The 21,043-nt window shown below is 46.1% G+C and overlaps 1 protein-coding gene across 1 annotated transcript in view; it reads right to left on the bottom strand.

Annotated features, from left to right (window-relative positions):
• The window catches only part of CLXN (calaxin), a 153,294-nt gene that overhangs the window by 126,272 nt on the left and 5,979 nt on the right, over positions 1–21,043 (bottom strand). Inside the window, exon 2 of the mRNA XM_069211644.1 lies at positions 51–206. Coding sequence (XP_069067745.1) covers positions 51–206 — 156 coding nt within the window. The remainder of the gene's footprint in view (positions 1–50; positions 207–21,043) is intronic.

Below are 21,043 nucleotides of genomic sequence, written 5' to 3' on the forward strand. Positions count from 1 at the left end.
CCAGGATACATATTACGCATGTTGGTTTTATCAATTTTTGTCTTTCTTACCTCTGTCCATAATCATGTCATCTGTCATTCCGAAGGTGTTGTGCAGAATATTCCTGAACTTGTTGCGGTCTAGGCCATTTCGAGAAGGCTTTTCGCTCCCACTTCCCACAAGCGCCTGAAAGAGTTTCATGAGGGATTCTACCTCACTTTTATTGACTGGTAAAGAGATCACATGGATTCAAATGTCAATATTTAACATAGAAGAAAGACACATATAAAACTGACATTTAGGTTTCATCTTAGAAATACTGTTAAAGCTAGAGAGTTGAAGGCTGAAGAACCTCTTCTTAGCAAAACTTAAGGTAAGACCTATCCCACACAGCGCACTGCTAATTCAGCTGTACAACAAAGTAGTACCAATTTATGCAGCTGGGCTGGCATGGAAAATACTTGTTGCACAGCATGAAGGACAAGCAATACAATTTATGCTCCGTGGTCATCTATTATTACATTTTCACACTCATAGACTTGCTGCAAATAAATCTCAAAGCTTTAGAAAGTATATATATTCAGTCTAAGAAATCTAAACAAATACATTCAGCTGGTAAGAAACAAAACATTACTCTCCAACAGTTAATATATGTGTCTTGAACTGAAACATGCGGCAATACTCCACTTCATAAATTCTCTCAGCCTTGTAATTGAGTACCAGACACTGAAGCACCAGCAGATTCTTCAGACTGATTTATTATAATTATGAAATATTTGATCTTGCATTCAAAATCTTAAATATGGAAATAATTGGACTGAGTGTACAAGCACAATTCTCTAAGTGCCTACATGCAGGATCACTGAGTTATTTTAATTGAAAGCTTGCAGTTTGAAAATAGAGTGTCCAGGTCGCACAGTGCCCTAGACAACAATTTAAGCACAGGCAGCACTGTGCATTAAAAAAGTCACAGTAAACCACTCATACAACAATAAACAAACCTTTAAGCACTTCTTCCACTGTTAACCAATAAAATCTAAACAGCAATGCAGTCAGGAACAGGGCCGGTTTTAGCGCTGGTGGCACCCTGTGTGGCAGACGTTTTTGGTGCCCCTTCTCACCCCATGACCACCTCCTCGGGTTCCCTCACTACCACCCGGCAAATGTGCCCCTCATCGCTCCATAGCCCCCTTTCACAAGCATTAATTTGTTTTAAAGCGCTTGTAAAGGCTGGTTTTACTAATCCACTCAACTATCCACGTAAAATATAGTTCTGTTGCAGCAGGCATATTAACCCTCTACACTACTTTATGGCGAGTCAAAGCTGCCGCTAGACAAAAACCCCATCTCTCTCCCAAGCAGGAACATTAATCATAAGCGGTATCTTGACATTTGAATTGCTTCCTGAAGGCTGGACGCAAAAGGAACTTTTTAAATCATAAAGTTTCTAAGTTATTGCTAAACCCAGCGCCCCCTGCGGTCAGCGCTCCCTAATTCAGGCACCCGGTGTTGCTGCTCCACTTGCACCGCCCTAAAGACAGCCGTAGCCAGGAATACACTGTACACTGATCTACCATACTTGGGCTAGGCTGGGATATTGCATTAACCAGGTGGAAGGTGGCATTATGCCATGCCTTAAAACTAATTAATTTGTTTTAGTGTTCCCCTTAAAAGATGAGTCAAAACATTTGACTTTAATATCAGGGTCAAGACATAGTGACTGCAAAAATATGATTGACCAAAATTTTGAAGGTAGCTATATTGTTGTTTTAATTTTTCACAATAATATGGACGTTTATCATATAGTTTACTATAATGTCACTTTGTTATGTTGTTTTATTGCATTGTGCTTTGTTTTTATGTTATTATATATGTTGCAATGAAATTAATTTTGTAAAATTTGTAACTAATTCTATAGTAATTTATACATATTTATGTGGGTTTTGGGCTTTATGGGGGTACTGAATGGGTAGTGCTTTTTTACAATTATTTATAATTCATAATGGACAGTGTAGTTAGATGGAGTGATGACAATGACAGGACATGTGCAGTCACTTGCTGCGTCATAGGTGGACTAGCCATATCTGTATGTAAAATATTTACAAGCAGCTAATTACCCCGGGAATAGGGTGTTAAATGGAAGTGTCACATGTTTTGTGTGTGGCTAGATGTTTGTCTGGGGATGCAACAGTAATCTAGGAAGGCACACATGTTCAGTCTACTTGCCCAAATGGATTGTGTATACTTCAGCATTATGTCCACATTGCTATTGTGTCTTACAAGTACAGTGTTAGGTGGCATGGGAAAAGTCGACATCAACCTGTGGCTTTTTCTCTCTCCTATCCGTAGATACCGTGCAATGGTGAGAATGAGACATGCATTGGTGTACTGACCCCTACTTGACCTTGCTACCCTGGAAGAGAGACACATCATCCAGACCTATTGTCTGAACCATCAGACCATCATGGAACTGTGTACCTAGTTGGAGCCGGATCACTTGCCTGCCATACGTAATCCCTATGGCATCTCTACCACAGTACAGGTCTTATCAGTGCTACACTTCCTTGCCACAGGCTCGTTCCAGATTACAGTGGGCTTGGCAGTAGGGATTGTAGGAAAGTACCATCTTGCCTGTCATGTTACCCCCATATTTCACTGTATATATGTTGTTTTAGTGTATGTGTCACTGGGACCCTGCCAGCCAGGGCCCCAGTGCTCATAAGTGTGCCCTGTATGTGTTCCCTGTGTGATGACTAACTGTCTCACTGAGGCTCTGCTAACCAAATTGTCACTAACAGGCTAGTGACCAATTTCACCAATTCACATTGGCATACTGGAACACCCTTATAATTCCCTAGTATATGGTACTGAGGTACCCAGGGTATTGGGGTTCCAGGAGATCCCTATGGGCTACAGCATTTCTTTTGCCACCCATAGGGAGCAATGCCAATTCTTACACAGGCCTGCCACTGCAGCCTGAGTGAAATAACGTCCACGTTATTTCACAGCCAATTACCACTGCACTTAAGTAACTTATAAGTCACCTATATGTCTAACCTTCACCTGGTGAAGGTTGGGTGCTAAGTTACTTAGTGTGTGCGGGGACACCATTTCACCCGTGCACTATACATAGGTCACTACCTATGTATAGCGTCACAATGGTAACTCCGAACATGCCCATGTAACACGTCTAGGATCATAGAATTTTCACCCCAATGCCATTCTGGCATTGGGGAGACAATTCCATGATCCCCCGAGTCTCTATCACAGACCCGGGTACTGCCAAACTGCCTTTCCCAGGGTTTCACTGCAGCTGCTGCTGCCAACCCCTCAGACAGGTTTCTGCCCTCCTGGGGTCCAGCCAGGCCAGGCCCAGGAAGGCAGAACAAAGGACTTCCTCAGAGAGAGGGTGTTACACCCTCTCCCTTTGGAAAAAGGTGTCAGGGCTGGGGAGGAGTAGCCTTCCTCAGCCTCTGGAAATGCTTTGATGGGCACAGATGGGGCCCATCTCTGCATAAGCCAGTCTACACCGGTTCAGGGATCCCCCAGCCCTGCTCTGGTGCGAAACTGGACAAAGGAAAGGGGAGTGACCACTCCCCTGACCTGCACCTCCCAGGGGAGGTGCCCAGAGCTCCTCCAGTGTGCTCCAGACCTCTGCCATCTTGGAAACAGAGGTGCTGCTGGCACACTGGACTGCTCTAAGTGGCCAGTGCCAGCAGGTGACATCAGAGACTCCTTCTGATAGGCTCTTACCTGTGTTGCTAGCCTATCCTCCTTCCTAGGTAGCCAGTTCCTCTGCATCTCTCTCTTCACCTTCTTCCAAAGGATCGACCGCTGACTGCTCAGGACGCCTGCAAAACCGCAACAAAGTAGCAAAGACGACTACTGCAACCTTGTATCGCTGATCCTGCTGCTTTCTCGCCTGTTTCCTGGTGGTGTATGCTCTGGGGGTAGCTTGCCTCCTTCCTGCACCAGGAGCTCTGAAGAAATCTCCTGTGGGACGACGGAATCCTCCCCCTGCAACCGCAGGCAACAAAAGACTGCATCACCGGTCCTCTGGGTCCCCGCTCAGCACGACAAGCATGGTCCATGGAACTCAGCAGCTCTGTCCAAGTGACTCCCACAGTCCAGTGACTCTTCAGTCCAAGTTTGGTGGAGGTAAGTCCTTGCCTCCCCACGCTAGACTGCATTGCTGGGTACTGCGTGATTTGCAGCTGCTCCGGCTCCTGTGCACTCTTCCAGGATTTCCTTCATGCACAGCCAAGCCTGGGTCCCCGACACTCTAACCTGCAGTGCACAACCTCCTGAGTTGTCCTCCGGCATCGTAGGACTCCCTTTTGTGTCTTCGGGTGAATTCCGGTTCACTCCCCTTCCAAGTGCCTGTTCCGGTACTTCTGCGGGTGCTGCCTGCTTCTGTGAGGGCTCCCTGACTTGCTGGGTGCCCCCTCTGTCTCCTCATCCAATTGGCGACATCCTGGTCCCTCCTGGGACACAGCAGCATCCAAAAACCCTAACCGCGACCCTTGCAGCTAGCAAGGCTTGTTTGCGGTCTTTCTGCGTGGGAACACCTCTGCAAGCTTCTTCACGACGTGGGACAGCCATCCTCCAAAGGGGAAGTTTCTAGCCCTCTTCGTTCTTGCAGAATCCACAGCTTCTACCATCTGGTGGCAGCTTCTTTGCACCCTCAGCTGGCATTTCCTGGGCATCTGCCCAATCCTGACTTTGTCGCGACTCTTGGACTTGGTCCCCTTGTTCCACAGGTACTCTCTTCTGGGAATCCACTTTGGTTGCATTGCTGGTGTTGGTCTTCCTTGCAGAATTCCCCTATCACGACTTCTATGCTCTCTAGGGAATATAGGTGCACTTTACACCTACTTTTCAGGGTCTTGGGGTGGGCTATTTTTCTAACCCTCACTGTTTTCTTACAGCCCCAGTGACCCTCTACAAGCTCACATAGGTTTGGGGTCCATTTGTGGTTCGCATTCCACTTTTGGAGTATATGGTTTGTGTTGCCCCTATACCTATGTGCTCCTATTGCAATTCACTGTAACTATACATTGCTTGCATTACTTCTTTTTGCTATTACTGCATATTTTTGGTATTGTGTACATATATCTTGTGTATATTTGGCATCCTCATACTGAGGGTACTCACTGAGATACTTTTGGCATATTGTCATAAAAATAAAGTACCTTTATTTTTAGTATATCTGTGTATTGTGTTTTCTTATGATATTGTGCATATGACACCAGTGGTATAGTAGGAGCTTTGCATGTCTCCTAGTTCAGCCTAAGCTGCTCTGCTATAGCTACCTTCTATCAGCCTAAGCTGCTAGAAACACCTCTTCTACACTAATAAGGGATAACTGGACCTGGTACAGAGTGCAAGTACCCCTTGGTACCCACTACAAGCCAGGCCAGCCTCCTACAGGGATGTCACAGTTGATGTTCAGTATTGTATTGAAGGATGTACTGTGTGCTTTACTCAAACACCTGGACCACTACATCAGGTTCCCCCAACTTGCAGATTTGCCCACTGCTAAAGCTGACTTCTATAATATGGGACGTGTCCCTCATGTGATAGGGGCCATAGATGCCACCCACATTGCTTTGGTTCCTCCCAGGGTCAATGAACAAGCGTAAATTTCCTGGATCTGTGCATGACTCCTACATGCTGAGGAAAAGCAATGTCCCACACATGATGACACAACTACAGAGAGAGAGGGCCTGGCTCTTTGGTATGTATCCAATAGTATGTGTGCAGCTGTAATGTCACCTCGCATCACAATATACCCTGTGTCCCTACTGGTATTGTGATAAGTTTAACCTTTGTGCGCACAGGTGACTTTGGCTATCCTAACCTTCCATGGCTGCTTACACCAGTGAGATACCAGACAACAGATGGTGAAAACCATTTAAATGAGGCCCATGGCAGAATGAGGCATGTCATTAAGAGGATATTTTGGATACTGAAGGCCAGAGTCTGGTATCCACAAGTCTCAGGAGGTACCTGCTTTACAGAACACTAAAGGTCCGCCAGATCGTTGTTGCTTGCTGCATGCTACACAATGTGGCCCTGAGATGAAACATACCATTAGTTGATGTTGAGGAGGTGGCAGCTGGACCAGTGGCTGATGATGGTGACATAGAAAGTGATAAGGAGGCAGATGATGAGAATGCAGCTGACTCTAGAGTTGATCCACCAATCCTTCCAATTAAATTTATGTGTGAACTGTTTTGTATGTGTACTGTACCCCTGTCTTCCTTGTGACATTGCTCTTCGTGGTGTGTACCATCAGGGGCGGTGTTACTGTTCAATTGTCAGAGCTATGTTTACCATGCTGTTGCCTAGCATCACATCTGCAAAGGAGTGGCCATGTTGTATGCTCCCAGTAATGCAATATCAACTGCAAAAGCACTGCCAAGCAAAGTAGTGTTATCATTTTAGGTACTTATCCTCACTGTACACAATGGGTTAATCTGGTACATTACTTATACTGACAGTGGAACTTGGCTTTAGTTGTGTAATGTCAGCTGTGAGGGATCAACCATTGGGAATGCATGTTTTGCAAATGTGGATCTGCCACGGTAATTTCTGTTAACATTCCACTTGCCAAATCGCTCTAGGGAGTACGACTATGTACTGCATGTGTGTTAAGAGGGCAACATTGACTCCTATCATGATGGTTGTCCCTGTCTTGGTATATTTACAGGTCACTTAGGTGGTGCTACCCTGGTTCCTGGCTAGACTGGTGGCTCCCTTGACACAGGATTTCAGTATATGTCTTTTCTACTATCAATCTTGCAGCACATTGCTCCCCCTTCTGTCCATCTCACAGACTGTTGTTGGTCAATGAGTTAACTGAAATGACATTTTGGACAACAGAAAAACTTACTTCTTACAATAAAGACACATAAGCAATAGCTTTGCTCAATGGTGTTTAATTTGATTCACACGTGCAATGGGTAAAGAGTGGGGTCATGGTGGATGAAATCATCAGAGCAGTTATGCCCAGCTGTAGGTAGACATGACAGTGTACAGTCAACAGGGACTGTCAGTGACAAACAAGAGAGAATGTTCAGGAGAGGCTCACTTCCTGGCTGTGGTTTTGGTCTTGGCATCAGGTCCTGCAGGATGTCTGGATGGACGACCTTGTTTGCATGGGGTTTCTCAGCTACAGAGTGTGGGGTGCTAGTGGCCTGTAGGTCCTCTGGCAGGGCCTCCATTCCACTAACTGTGGTAGATGTGGATGGCTCAGTTGGTATGTGGTTATTGGAAGGGACCTGCTGGTGGGTGAAGGACGCACGCAGGAGGGTTGTCAGTTCTTTAAGCACCCCTGCAATGGAGGCCATGTTGGCACTGTGAGCCTGCCACTGCTGATGGCCTCTGGTTCTCATGCAAGGTGGAAAGTATCTGGCCCATCTTGTCCTGGGATTGCTGGTATGCTCCCAGGACTTGGGAGATTGCCTCCTGGCCAATCTTATCCCTTGGGGGCCCCATCCCTTGGCCCACAGGTGCCCTCCCACTGCCCCTGACCCTCTGTGTTTGTGCCCTTGGAACAGTTTGCCCACTCCCAGTTTTAACAGGACCTTCATCGTCTTGGGTGTGAGGGGTAGACCATGTTCCCTGTACTGTAGGGCACACTGCTGATTGACCAGTCCTTAAGACACAGGTTTGGCGATGAGGAGTTGGCTGTGCTGTTGTTGCCACAGGGTGTGGAGCTCAGATGTGCGCAGGGTGAGGCTGGTGGTGGTAGACTGACTAGTTGTCCCAGATGGGCCAGGTAGGGCATCAATGTCCAGACATCCAGAGTAGTAGTCCTCACAGGGGCCTCCATCCTGGGAGGGCTGGCTGTCTCTGGCATCCTCTGCAGGGGGGGCAAGGCAGGGGTACCTGTGGATGGAGGGGAAGTGAGTTACATTGTTGAGGTGTACTTGTTCGTATCATTGTCTGATGCATAAGCTGGCTTGACTTGCTTCCCAGTGATGGCAATGACAGATGCGGCATTGCAGACATTGTTTGTGAGTGAAGGATTGTGACATTGGTTCCTTGTTCCATTGAGGGTTGTGAACAGTGGATAGCACTGCTGTCATTGCCATGTTGTAGTACATAGTCAAAGCATTCAGTTGGTATAGGTGGTGCAATGGTTTTACGTGCTGGTGTTCCACTGTGAAGTGGGTACAGCAGATTTTCATGTGTAGGGAGTAATGCGTTGTGGAAATTGTAGTGCTTGCCATTGTGAGTGGTATCCATGCACTAAGGAGGGACTATGTGGGGATAGTGTCAATGGGGTGGTGTGGCATGCAGGGGAGGGGCATTAGGTGATTGGGTGGGGGGGTAAGTGTGAGATGGGGAGAATTGGGGAGTGATAGGGTGGTGGGGACACATGCTATACAGTAGTTGTTAGTGCCACAGGTGTGTTAGTGACTTACCAGAGTCCAGTCCTCCAGTTATTACAGTCAGGCCCTCCAGATGCAGGATGGACAAGATTTTCTCTTCCCACAATGTGAATTCTGGGGGAGGATGTGGGGGCCCACCGCCAGTCTTGTTGATGGCAATCTGGTGTTGTGATGTCATGGAACGCTCCTTTCCCGTAATTTTTCTGGCTATGGGTGTTTGCTGGACCTGTGCTCCCAACAGTCGTGGCTCTACTCTGACGATTTCATCAACCAGGACCCTACACTCTTTGTTTGTGAATCGTGGGTGCTTTTGAGAGGACATGGTGGTAGTGATGTGGTTGGTGGGGGTTGTGCACAAGGGTGGAGTGTTTGGTGCTTGATGGGGTGTGTTGGATGCTTAGGTTCGTGTACTGGTGTATTGTGGTGTTTATGTGCAGTTGTGATGTGTTTATGGAGCAGTTGTATTGTGTGTGCTGAGTGAAAGTGTATATGTGCCTATGGTGTATCAGTGCTAAATAATCGATTTGTGGGTCCTCACTGTGTCTGTCTCTGGCTGTAGTTGCAAAGGACTGTGGGTTGTGTGGTGGTATGTTTTAAAGTGGTATGTGTGGGTGCGTCTCATGTGTGTATGTGTCTCAGGTTTTCTGCCGTGCAATGACCGCTTTGCTGATTTGTGGTTCATAATATGGAGGGCCGAATGTTGTTGGCATGGCGGGGCTGGTGATGAGACCGCCTCTCTCCTGCCCTCGGTTGGCCTGGCAGTCTCAGATTTGTGACTGTTTTTGGCCGGTCGGGATAACGGGGCTCATAATACGGCAGTCGGGATACCGCCAATATTGGCGGTATTTTGTCGACCGCCACCATAGCAGTCTTCCGAAAAGACCGCCAAACTCGAAATGAGGGCCTCAGTGTCATCAATGCATATATCATCATAAACAAGGTACATGGTTTGGGGGGCACCAATTCATTTCCTTTATATATTTGAGATACGATGAAGAAACATTTTGTTGCTCTTTGTCATTACATTTGTTACATCATGGATGCAGTGTTTGTCTAGGGTAACTATCCACACATGACTCCCTTTCTGTAGGCTAGTAGGCTATGTGAGAGGGGGGGGATTGAGATCTGGCCTTTAAGACTACATTGCTGTTTCCACTCCTTTCACCTTAAACCCCTGTGGTGTATCCTCAGTCCTGGAGGATATCTCCAAGGTCCTCACAGCTGATGATCCTGTGGGCCCTGGCTTGCATCAAAGCCCACAGTCCTAGATCCCTTTCTGCATTTTCATGCCTATTTAAGCCCTCTTGCTATTTTCCCAGGGAGTGAGGAGGGGGACTGAGACCAGGCCTTCTAGACCACATTCCCCAGTTTGTAGTTTCACCTAAGACCCCTGTGGCATATCCTCAGTCCTGGAGGATCTCCTTGAGGTCCTCAAGACTGATGACCCTGTGGGTTCTGGCTCCTCTTCCAACTGGTCTAGCATCACCGCCCACAGTTCCAGTTCCCTTTCTGCATTCTCATGTCTATGAACCGTATACAATTGCCTTTCCTCTGCAATGGCCCACATTTTCAGGTCCTCCTGCTATGTTTCCAGGGAGGGGGGAGCCCGTGCAAGCCAATGATTGGCAACACAGTGCTTGGTCAAGAGTAACCCCAATAATGCAAACCTATTAGACCTTTTTGCAGCCTACTTCAGTGGTACTATTAAGCTGAGCATGCAGTGTATAAATGATAATGTCAGCTGTAGTCCGAGCAAAGAGGAAGAACCCTCCACATACCAGTGACCTTTTTGTTAACAGAGCCAAAAGAAGATGTGATATGTGTGCAGAAAGCCTAGCTCCACTCTTCAAAATGTGATTCTCAAGTGGAACCCAACCGAACTACTGGTAGCCAAGTATTTACCCAACATTTGTAGTTTCTGGTAGCTTGCTTCTGCTGATTCAGACTACTATTTCTGCTGTATTCCGGACCATGGGGTTTCAATAGGCCCTTCTTAGTCACCAATCCCTCTGATCTGACCCCATTAAAGCTGTGAGGTGCTGCAAACAACTGGTCCGATATATCTACTATACTCTGTCTCCCATGTTTCAATGCCATTTATCATTCCTGCACCACAAACAGCCTAATATCTTATTCTTCTGCTTTAGCTGCCCTCCTCTGCCTTCCCATGTCTCTAACCATCTCACAGCTACACTGTCTTGCCACTCCCACCATAGTAATAAGACCACTGATCCATTTTTCCTGCTGTCGGGTAGGTTGTCATTATCCTAATGAGACTACTGGATTCGGGCAGCAGAATCACCTGTACAGCGGAGGACGGAGTCTGATCCCACACCATGTGACACCTGTCAGCCTAATCTGGTTTGTTCTGGCTAATTAGCAGTGCCTCATCTCCACCTAAGAGTAGGGAAGACTGGGGCAACAGGGTGCATGACATAAATGACTCCTCAGGGGAATCGTGGTCACTCAGATCTCACTTGTTTCTTTCACTTACATTAGTCTCACATATGCTAGGACAATCAGAGGCAGAGTATAGTTCAATAAGGTTTTATTGAAGTAACTGCATTTTAGATAATAAAGCATGTATTGCAATAACTAGGATGATGAAGCACAACAGGATTAAAATTGTGACAAGGAGGGTAAAACACAAAAATAATGCTACCATATTGTCACTAAGGTCTTTAAGGTTAGTTCCTACTGAATCTATGTTAGAGCACAGCATGTTAAGCTCTAATTCTGCCTTTTAGGTTCTCCCTGGGAAGACATCATCCCTCATACCTGAGCAAGAGGCTTGTTGTCTACATAAGCAGCTGTAGCAAAACGATGAGCCATCAGCAATCAGCATACAGTCGTGGTCATCTGGCTGGAACCTCCCTCGAACGTACATGGGTGAAAGTAATGTGTGTATAATAAAACAGCTGATGTTCCAAGAAAGAATCTCCATATAAGAGTGTGTATGTTTCTATGAACATTGGAGACAAGGCTTACCACTTTTGCCGGCAACCGATCTTACTGCAGCCTTGAGAAAAGCACAGAGTGAAAGAAATGTCTTATTTAAGAATGCAGTGCTGACTTAGGGGAAGAACAGCTAGATAGAGAAAGTAAAACAAGACTGCAAATGTGGCTACTGTTAAAATAATATAACAAAGCAATAATAAGACATATCTAGGGTATAGTGCACAGCGGCAGGTCTAGTTTGCTGAAATAACATATATAAAACTATAGCTAAAATGGCTACACCACACTACCACACGCCCACCTCTAACACTCTTTCCTAAAACCCGTTATATATTGTCCCACTCTATCTACTCGACCTATACACACCCTATCCTCTTTCCACCATTGCTAGCTCTTTATCTTCCCCTTCCCCTGCTTACTTAGACTCCACTCTAATGCATCAAGCCTCACATTAACCCTCCCTCATCTGCTTGTTATCCCTCATCCAATCCAACCACATCATTATGCTCACTAATTCTCTCTGCATCATGGCTATATCTTCCTTCATCTAACTCTACCTTTTGTCAATCCACTAACACCCACCCTGTCAATAACTACTGTATCCTTGACATCACTTCATCTGACCCACCCTCTACACCTCCAGCCATTTCAGTAAGCACACTACTAAATGTGCTAAACCCTGACCAGAACCCTAAATAACTACCTATGACCTCACTATATTTGCCCATTAAACATTACAATCCTCCCTCTCCTGCAAAATCTTTGTTAGAAATTGGGTCTCTAGTTGGCAGAGGTATACACCCTTGTCCAAGTAGGGACCCCAATTCTAGTCAGGGTAAGTCACACACAATCCAAATTATCCTGTGCCCAACCCCTGGCAGCTTGGCACTGAGCAGTTAGGCTCAACTTAGAAGGCAATGTGTAAAGTATTTATGTAATAAATCATACAGTAACACAGTGAAAAACACCACAAAAGTACACCATACAGGTTTAGAAAAATAGTTAATATTTAATCTCAATAAAACAAGGTCAAAACGACAGAGGTTTTAACCCAAGAAGCATATGTTGAAATACCACTTTTAAAAGGTTTAAAAGAGTCTTAACCCTTAGAAATAAATAGTTGTCTCCTCTTTGTTACACATGGTCCCTGGTTTATGCATCAAAAATAACGATGGGCGGAGACTGCAGAGTAGGAGATGTGTGGAAAATAAGGTGTGCGTTGGATTTCCTGACGCAGCACAAGTGATGTGCCGTTTCTTTCCACGCTGCAAGGGACTTCTGTTGTTTTTTGGCGTGCTGTCTTGGTTCCTCACTGCGATGCAGGGATAGTTTGACACCCAGGGACGATGCGGGGAAAATCCTTGACTTGCTGGAAGAAAGTACTGGTGCTGCGTTGATCTGGTAGTCAGTGTCAAATTTTCCATCGCAAGGCAAGCAATGCATCGAATTTTCACTCTGGAAGTTGGGCTGCGCCGTTCCGGTCGGTTGTGCAGCGATATCTCGGTCGCAATGCAGGTTTCGCATCGATTTCAGCAGCCGGTGCATCAATTTTCGATGTACTAAAAGTTTCCTGAAGAGATGAAGGGGGTCATTATGACCCCGGAGGACGGCGTTAATATAGAGGAAAGTACTGCCAGCAGGCTGGCGGTACCTTTCTCCATATTAAAACATTGGCGGTTTGGCTCAAGCCAAACTGCCAATGTACCACACCGCATGCCACAGCGGTAATGACCGCCAGGCTGGAGACTTCAGACTCCAGCCTGGCGGCCATCACTAGCCCACTTGCAGGATTATGACCCTGCCTACCGCTATGGTTTTTGTGGCAACCCCACCCACCTTCCCCTCCCCAGGTTTCCCCCCAACCCCTTCTGCCTCTCCAGATCCCCCCTTCATTCACGCACCTTCATGCACACACACATCCACTCATGCAGACATCCATTCACACACACATCTACACACACTTACATACGTACAAGCACACACGCATTCATACAACACAACATACAGGCACTCACACATCCATACACACATAGAAAATGTAACACACACCCGCATTCATGCACGCACAGACATACACACACACCCCTACCCACCCCCACAACACCCCCACCCCCTCCCTTGTCGGAGCAACCGACTTACCTGTTGTGAGGGGGTCATCCGGCAGGAGACGGGGCGCTGCTGCCAGCAGCAGCGTCCGCCAGCAGAACACCGCCAGGCCGTATCATGGGTCATGATATGGTCTGCAGTGGGCTACTGGAGCGGCACTGCTGCTGGCAGCAGCGCCACCTTACTGCCATCTGCCGGCATAGCCACAGCCGGATTTCCGCCATCCTTCTGGTTGAAATCCGTCTGTGGTCATAATACAGCGGGCAGCTGGTAGCCGCAGTGACGGTCTTTTGGCGCCCGTTGCTGCAGCAGTAGGTGGTTTTTACCACCAAGGTCAAAATGACCCCTGAAGTCTTTTTTGGCCCTGAGACTTAAGAAAACAGGAGGCAAGCTCAATCCATGCCCTTGGAGAGCACTTTTTGGGAAGGCAGAGTCCTTCTCAGCAAAGTCAGAGTCCAGCAGGGCAGTAGGGCAGCAGTAGGGCAACAGCAGGACAACAGCAGGGCAGTAGGCCTTCTTAGCAAAGCAGTCCAGATGAGTTATTTGGGCAGTCAGGCAGTTTCTCCTGGCAGGATGTAGGTGTAGGTCCAGAGCTGTCTGGTTTGGTGGGGGTCAGAGACCCAGTTTATATACCCAAAAATGCCTTTGAAGTGAGGGAGAGTGGTTTTGAAGTGCATAAGTTCCCCTTTCAGTCCAGTCCTGTCTGCCAGGGTCCTAGTGGAGGGGGGAGGGGGAATCAGTCTATTGTGTGAGGGCATGACACTGGCCTTAGTAATGTAAGTTTCAGGACCTCCACCCTTTCAGCCCAGAAAGACCCATTCAATATGCAGATGAATGCAGATGAGATCTAGTGTCCTGTGTTTGTCTGGGTGTAATGCACAAGGGAGCTGTCAACTAGCACAGAACAGAAGTTGATTGGAGACAAGTTGTAAGGCACAGATGGTTTTAAGTGCAGAGAAATGCTCACTTTCTAAAAGTGGCATTTCTAAAATAGTAATATAAAATTCAACCTCACCAATAAGCAGGATTTTTTATTACCATTCTGGCCATACTAAATATGACCTGGTTACCCCTTTCAGATCATAATCTACCACTCAAAAAGTATATGAGGGCAGTCCTGATACTAGTTTATGAAAGAAGCAGGCTTCACAGTAGTGGAAAAGAAATTTAGGAGTGGTAGAGTCCTAAAACCAGCACAAACAGTGTCAGAAAAGGGAAGGGAGGCAGGCAAAAAGTTGGGAAATGAACACCCTAAGGCTGTCAGGTCTAACACTCTTGTGAATGTTAAATCAATTAATAATGAAGATCAATGAATAAAAATCAACTCCACATGATAATTGTATTTTGGAATTCTGCTATTTGTGACAAAAAAACGTGCATAAGTGATTATGCACCACTCATTTTAAAAGAAACCATTCCAAATGGTTGTAGGAGACTGTAAAAGAATTGCCCGACCAAAGAAACTGGAGAGAGGGCTAACCATTGTCTACAAAATGCTATTCAGGCCTAACAAATAGAGATTGTTCTCCATAATCAATTTTTACTTAATTTCCTCTTTGATCTACAAACTGCATTCTTACAGTGCCATTCACTGAACTGTTCTTAGGCTTCATTGTTGAAATCATTTTAAAGTACTCAAACCTTTGCATTCTTGGATATATCTACTTGTAGTCTGATAAATAAAACCCACACCAAATTACAATTAGTGTCTCCAGTGAATCTTCTGCAGGTAGTCACTGGGAGAAACGTCATAAACAAAGCGTCATAAACAACGTGGACATTTCCCATACAAGCAGAACAACGCTTGTCGGAACAACGACTGCCTTTTCTCTGCCTTATTTAAGCATGTGCCGAATTATGCATATGCGAGGTAAAGGGAGGAAAAAAAGGCAGTGAGTAGTCCAGTGGATCGGGAGAGGATATGGTGAGGTAAGTGGGACTGGGTTGGGGGACAGATTTTAGGGGTGGGTGGATTAAGGGCTTAGGGTCGGTGGGGGGGTTGTGGTAGGTTTTTTTCTGTAAGGACGGCGGTGGGAGGGTTGGGGAAGTTTTTTTTTTAGGGCTTAGGGTGGGTAGGGGGTTTCTGGGTAGATAATTATTTAGGGCAGTGTGGGGGGTAGTTTATTTTTTAGGGGCGGGGGACGGTTTAAGGAAGCGCAGGAGGAAGGATTTGGAGAGGGTGCAGCGAGTTAAGTGGGGCTGGATTTAGTGCTTGTTGTGGGTGGGGGAGTCGGGGTAGTTTGTTTTTAAGGGGTGGTGGTGGGAAGGCGGGTAGTATATTTTTTAGGGGTGGGGAAGGTTTAAGGAAGGGTGGGAGGAGGGAGGAGCGAAGAGGAAGAAGTATTGGGAGAGGACCCGGTGAGGTAAGTGGGTTTGGGGGTAGTTTTTAGCAATGGGGGTGGATTTAGGGCTTAGGGTTGGGGTTCGGGACAGTTTATTTGTTAGTGGCGGGAGTGGAGGGGGTCAGGTAGTTTATTTTGTAGGACTTAGGGTGGGTGGTGGTGTAGGGGGGGTTTAGTTTTTAGGGCTTAGGATGGGTGAGGGTCAGGGTAGTTTAGTTATTAGGGGTGGAGAAAAGTTTTAGAGCTCAGAGCAGGTGAGGTGTTTCAGAGTAGTTAAGTTTTTAGAGGCAGGGTTGGAGGGGTTGGGTAGTTTTTTTTAGGGCTTAGGGCGGGTGGGCGTTTCTGGGTATTTTACTTATTAGGGGTAAGGGTAGTTTTGGGCCTCAGGGCGGGTCGGAGTGTTGTATGACACAACCACGCATGCCGTTTCCTCAAAAGCCTTTACTAAGTATGCTTTTACAATAAAATTTGTTGTAAGGGCATGCGTGGTAAAGACATCCACGAAAAAGACGTGTCTGTAAATCCGATCGCATTGTTAAGACATGCGTGGTTCCGGCATTCGTGGCTTTTCATAGAATCAGTCACTGGGCCCACCCACACAGCAGGATATGAAAAGGAACATGAGCCTGCTCCCAACACAGTTGCATTAACTGAAAACCACCCCATCATCTGGATACGTGATCATGCAATTTCTTTCAACCCTTCCACTACATCAGCACTTAGAGTTTGACAGACTCCCAACCAATGCAAATTTCTGGAACCAACAAAAATACACTCAAACGTTAACACTTCAGTGCAAGATAAGTTACATAAACATTGCAAATGTAATACTCTATTGCAACACCAGAATCTATAAGGCGACCATACAGAAAGCACAAAGAAAACATTACTGACACCATATCTCGGTAACATTGTGCCCCACCGTGAATTGAGAATTGATGTATTTGTAGAGCAGGATGATATACAGGAAAAGGAAGTCTGGCTCTGAGAGCTTAATAAAATTAATAACAAGTTCCAGAACTCCATATGCACTGTCTCTAAAGTCACCAACTCACAGATACTTTGAGATTCTCTGGCTAATCACTTGATGAAAATAGTCCTTGAACTCTACTTTCAGAAGACAGAAGAGAAAACCCTAGACATGTTACCCAAGCCTCATGCTGTCAACAAACCAAATATTTTTTTTTAAATTACTCCTCTTTAAATCTCCTACACTGGACGACTTCACCAGGAAAATAACAGATTGCTGCATGTCTGCATGCCCCGAAATTCCATGCATAGTTTAGTTCATATAATCAAGGACATCCTGCTCAGAGGATGTGCTGCCATCCTGGTCAGTGTAACAAATAATCATTACGGACAGGCACCTTCACAAGTGACCTCAAGCTAACAATATAAAATGTTTTAAAAAATATATGTTATATAAGAATCTTTTATAATAAAACACACCAGGCTTCTGTGAAATTGTCTCTCGAATTATATAAATGAACTATTGAGATATGTCTCATTTTCACAATCTAAGACCATCGTGCAAATTAAGAATTAACTATAAGCAATTTGCATTAAATTTGGATCATACTTTTAGAAAACCCTTACTGCTCAAGCTGAGTTAGGTTTACTCACGTATGTTCATCCTCCATTCAGGGACTGTACAAGCATACGCTCTGCAGCCTGATACAATATTGCACTGGGCACCAGCTACCTTTATGTATCTGGGAATTAGAATCTATCACTGTGAGAAAGAAAAATTGAATGGCTGTCTGATGAGAGCCATGTCAGCACTCTAGAGCAAAGTGACTCCTGCAGCATTGCCACTTTCATTACTAGGACTTGTGCCTTTAACTGGAATGATTACACTTGCCCCCTTCTCTTCTTTTGCCAACATATCAGGGGTCTTGCCGAAGATTTTTTCCAACAATGGGAAACAATTCAATTGGAGCCTAAATTGAATGGCAAGAGGAAGAGAGATGCACTGGCAAATATGAATGCTTCTGTGGGTGGTCTGAGGGTGTCTGATTTTGAACAATAGTAGTGCGAGGACCAGCTGTAAGGGGTGGCTAGGTGTGTTACCCAGAACAAACACAATGATGCTCAATACACAGAACACACACTGCAACCAGTAGTCACACCAGACAGTACACAATCCTGCATGTGGCACGTAATTGCTGGGACAGGTGCCATGTAATGCCAGAAGGTAAAATTGTTTTTGCTTTGACAATGCCTCTCCAGTGCCTCCCTGGTTTTATGCAAGCTCTGTCAAGACGTTATGAGGAGATTGGGCTTTCAGCTGGAATAAATTGTATTGGCACACTATAAAAGGGCACAATTGAAAAACTCAACCAGAAAATCAACCTGCCACATGAACTGTTTTTAATTAAGGCCCACTTTACTACCATGTCACAGCAGATCTGGAGGTGTAAAAAATACTGAACCACCGAGAACAAGACTATAAAGTTACTTCTGACTTTACGTATAGGAAGGGAGCTATAACCCAACATCATCTAGCTACGAGAGATACAATTTATAGTACACTTGATGACATAAGAACAGAGTGAAGAAGAGTCCTGAGACTAGAACTTTCTGACAATGACTGGGATTCGGCTAAGGGCTACACAGGACAAATATCCCAACAATGCCACTTTCAAACTAGTACTAATTCAGTTATACTGACTGAACCAACTGATTCTGTAAAATGTATGCCCCCAGATTACTGCCAACAATGCAGATTCTTTTCGCTTGGCTTGGGCTTGCAAATTCCTGGGATTTTTTTGTAAATTAGTAACTGTTAGATCTAACATTCTTGGTGAGCTCTTCTCCCAGACGTTTTGCCTTTCACTACTACTGTTTTGCTGAATTTGATTTGTTGGCTTTTCGGGCTCTGTGCACTTTGCCACTGCTAACTAGTGCTATAGTGTGTGTGCTCTCTCTCTCCCTAAAACATGGTGACATTGGCTTACACCTGATTGGCACATTGAATTTACTAATTAGTCCTTAATATATGGTACTACATGTAACCAGGGCCTGTAAATTAAATGTTAATAGTGGGTCTGCAGAGCTCATTGTGTCACCAACTACAGTAGCCATTAGAACAGCTCTGGGGCCTGCCATTACAGCCCAGATCAAGAGTAGGTAGCAATGTCATGTTTTCAATGCAAATGAATTGTAATTTAAAATCCTTCCTCCTTAATGGTGAAGTAGTATTTTAGGTAACATTTTTGAAAATGCCGCTTTCAGAAAGTTAGCATTTTCCCTCCCTAAACTGTCTGAGGCTCTCTAGTAGTCTCCAGCTGCCTGCACCTGTTAATTCCTCTCCATCAGGAATGCAGCTTGGTCAAGATAGTGAACAAAAAAAACTAGGTGTAGCTGGGAGAGGGCCATCCTGCCAGAATGAATGAGTGTGAGAAAGTAGCCTCTTTCTAGCTTGCTTACTCCCATTTTTGGCCCATTTGTCAGTGTGTTTTTACTGTGTAACTGGGATCCTGCTAGTCAGGACCCTGGTGCTTATAGGTTGTGGCCCACTTGTCAGTCTGCTTCACTGTCTTGTCAGTATGCCTAACTGGGTCACTGGAGTCCTGCTAACCAGAACTCCAGTGCTTATGCTCTCTCTGATTCCAAATTTGTACTTACATGCTGGTAACTCAGTATTCCACTCCAAATTGGTATACTGGACCCCCTTATAAGTCCCTAGTATATAGTTCCTAGGTACCCAGGGCATTGGGGTTCCAGGAGATCCTTATGGGCTGCAGCATTTCTTTTGACACCCATAAGGAGCTCATACAAACAGTTCTTCAGGACTTCCATTGCAGCCTGAGTGAAATAGTGTAAACGCTATTTCACAGCCATTTTCACTCCACCAGGTCACTTATAAGTCACCTATATGTCTAACCTTCAGACCCTGAAGGCTAGGCGCATAGTACCTGTGTGTGAGGGCACCCCTACATTAGCAGAGGTGCCTCCACGTCGTCCAGGCCCATATTACCGGAATTCGTGAGTGCGTGGACACCATTATAAGAGTGCACTACGTAAAGGTAAAGACATATATGTAGCTTCACAATGGTAACTCCGAATGTCGTCATGTAAGGTGTCTAACAACTGGGAATTGTACCCCAATACTGATTCTAGTATTGATGGTCCAATTCCATGCACACTAGGGGCCCCACCATGGCCCCCCAGTACTGCCATCTCAGTCTTCTGAGGTTTTCACTGCAGATCCAGCTGCTGTTACCTCTCAAACAGGATTCTGCCCTCCTGGGGCTTGAGCAGCTCAATCCCAGGAAGGCAGAACAATGCATTTCCTTTAGGAGAGGGGTGTTACACCCCCTTCCTTTGGAAATAGGTGTTACAGGCATGGGAGGTATATCCTCCCAGAGCCTCTGGAAATGCATTGAAGGGCACAGATGGTGCCCTCCTTGCATAATCTAGTCTACACCGGTTCAGGGAACCCCAGTCCCTGCTCTGGCGCGAAACTGGACAAAGGAAAGGGGAGTGACCACTCCCCTGTTCATCACCACCCCAGGGGTGATGCCCAAAGCTCCTCCAGTGTGTTCCTGGGTTCTGCCATCTTGTTTTCAGGATGGTCAGGGAACTCTGGGAGCATCTGAGTGGCCAGTGCCAGCCGGTGACATCAGAGACCCCTCCTGATATGTGCTTACCTGCTTAGGTGACCAATCCCCCTCTCAGGGCTATTTAGGGTCTCTCCTCTGGGTGTTTCTTCAGATTCGGATTGCAAGACTCCATCAGGAATCCTCTGCATCCTTTACTTCATCTTCTACACACGGATCAACCGCTGACTGCTCCAGGAACTCTACAGAACTGTAACAAAGAAGAAAAAACGACTTCTGCAGCCTTGTAACTTCAGCTTCTGCCGGCAACTCCAACAGTTTCCAGGTTGTGCATCCTCCGAGGACTGCCTGTCTTCAGCCTGCCCAAGAAGAACCAAAGGAATCTCCTGTTGAGTGACGGAGTCACTTCCCTGCTTCAGCAGGCACCTCTCTGCAGCGATGACCGGTGGCTTGGACCCCCTCTCCAGACGACAGGCGTGGATCCAGCAACACGGGTGGTGGAATAAAGTGACTCAGGCAGTCCCACCGTCCAACTGTTCAACTTTGGTGGAGGTAAGAGCTTGCCTCCCCATGCAAGACAGTAACCCCATGCACAGCGTGGCTTGCAGTTGCTGAGGCTTGTGTGCAACCTCCCAAGAAGTCCTTCGGGCACGGAACAGCTTAGGCCCCCAGCACTCCATCTTGCGACACACAGCTT

Source organism: Pleurodeles waltl, chromosome 10, assembly GCF_031143425.1.
Source record: "Pleurodeles waltl isolate 20211129_DDA chromosome 10, aPleWal1.hap1.20221129, whole genome shotgun sequence".
In the NCBI taxonomy this organism is placed as follows: Eukaryota; Metazoa; Chordata; class Amphibia; order Caudata; family Salamandridae; genus Pleurodeles; species Pleurodeles waltl.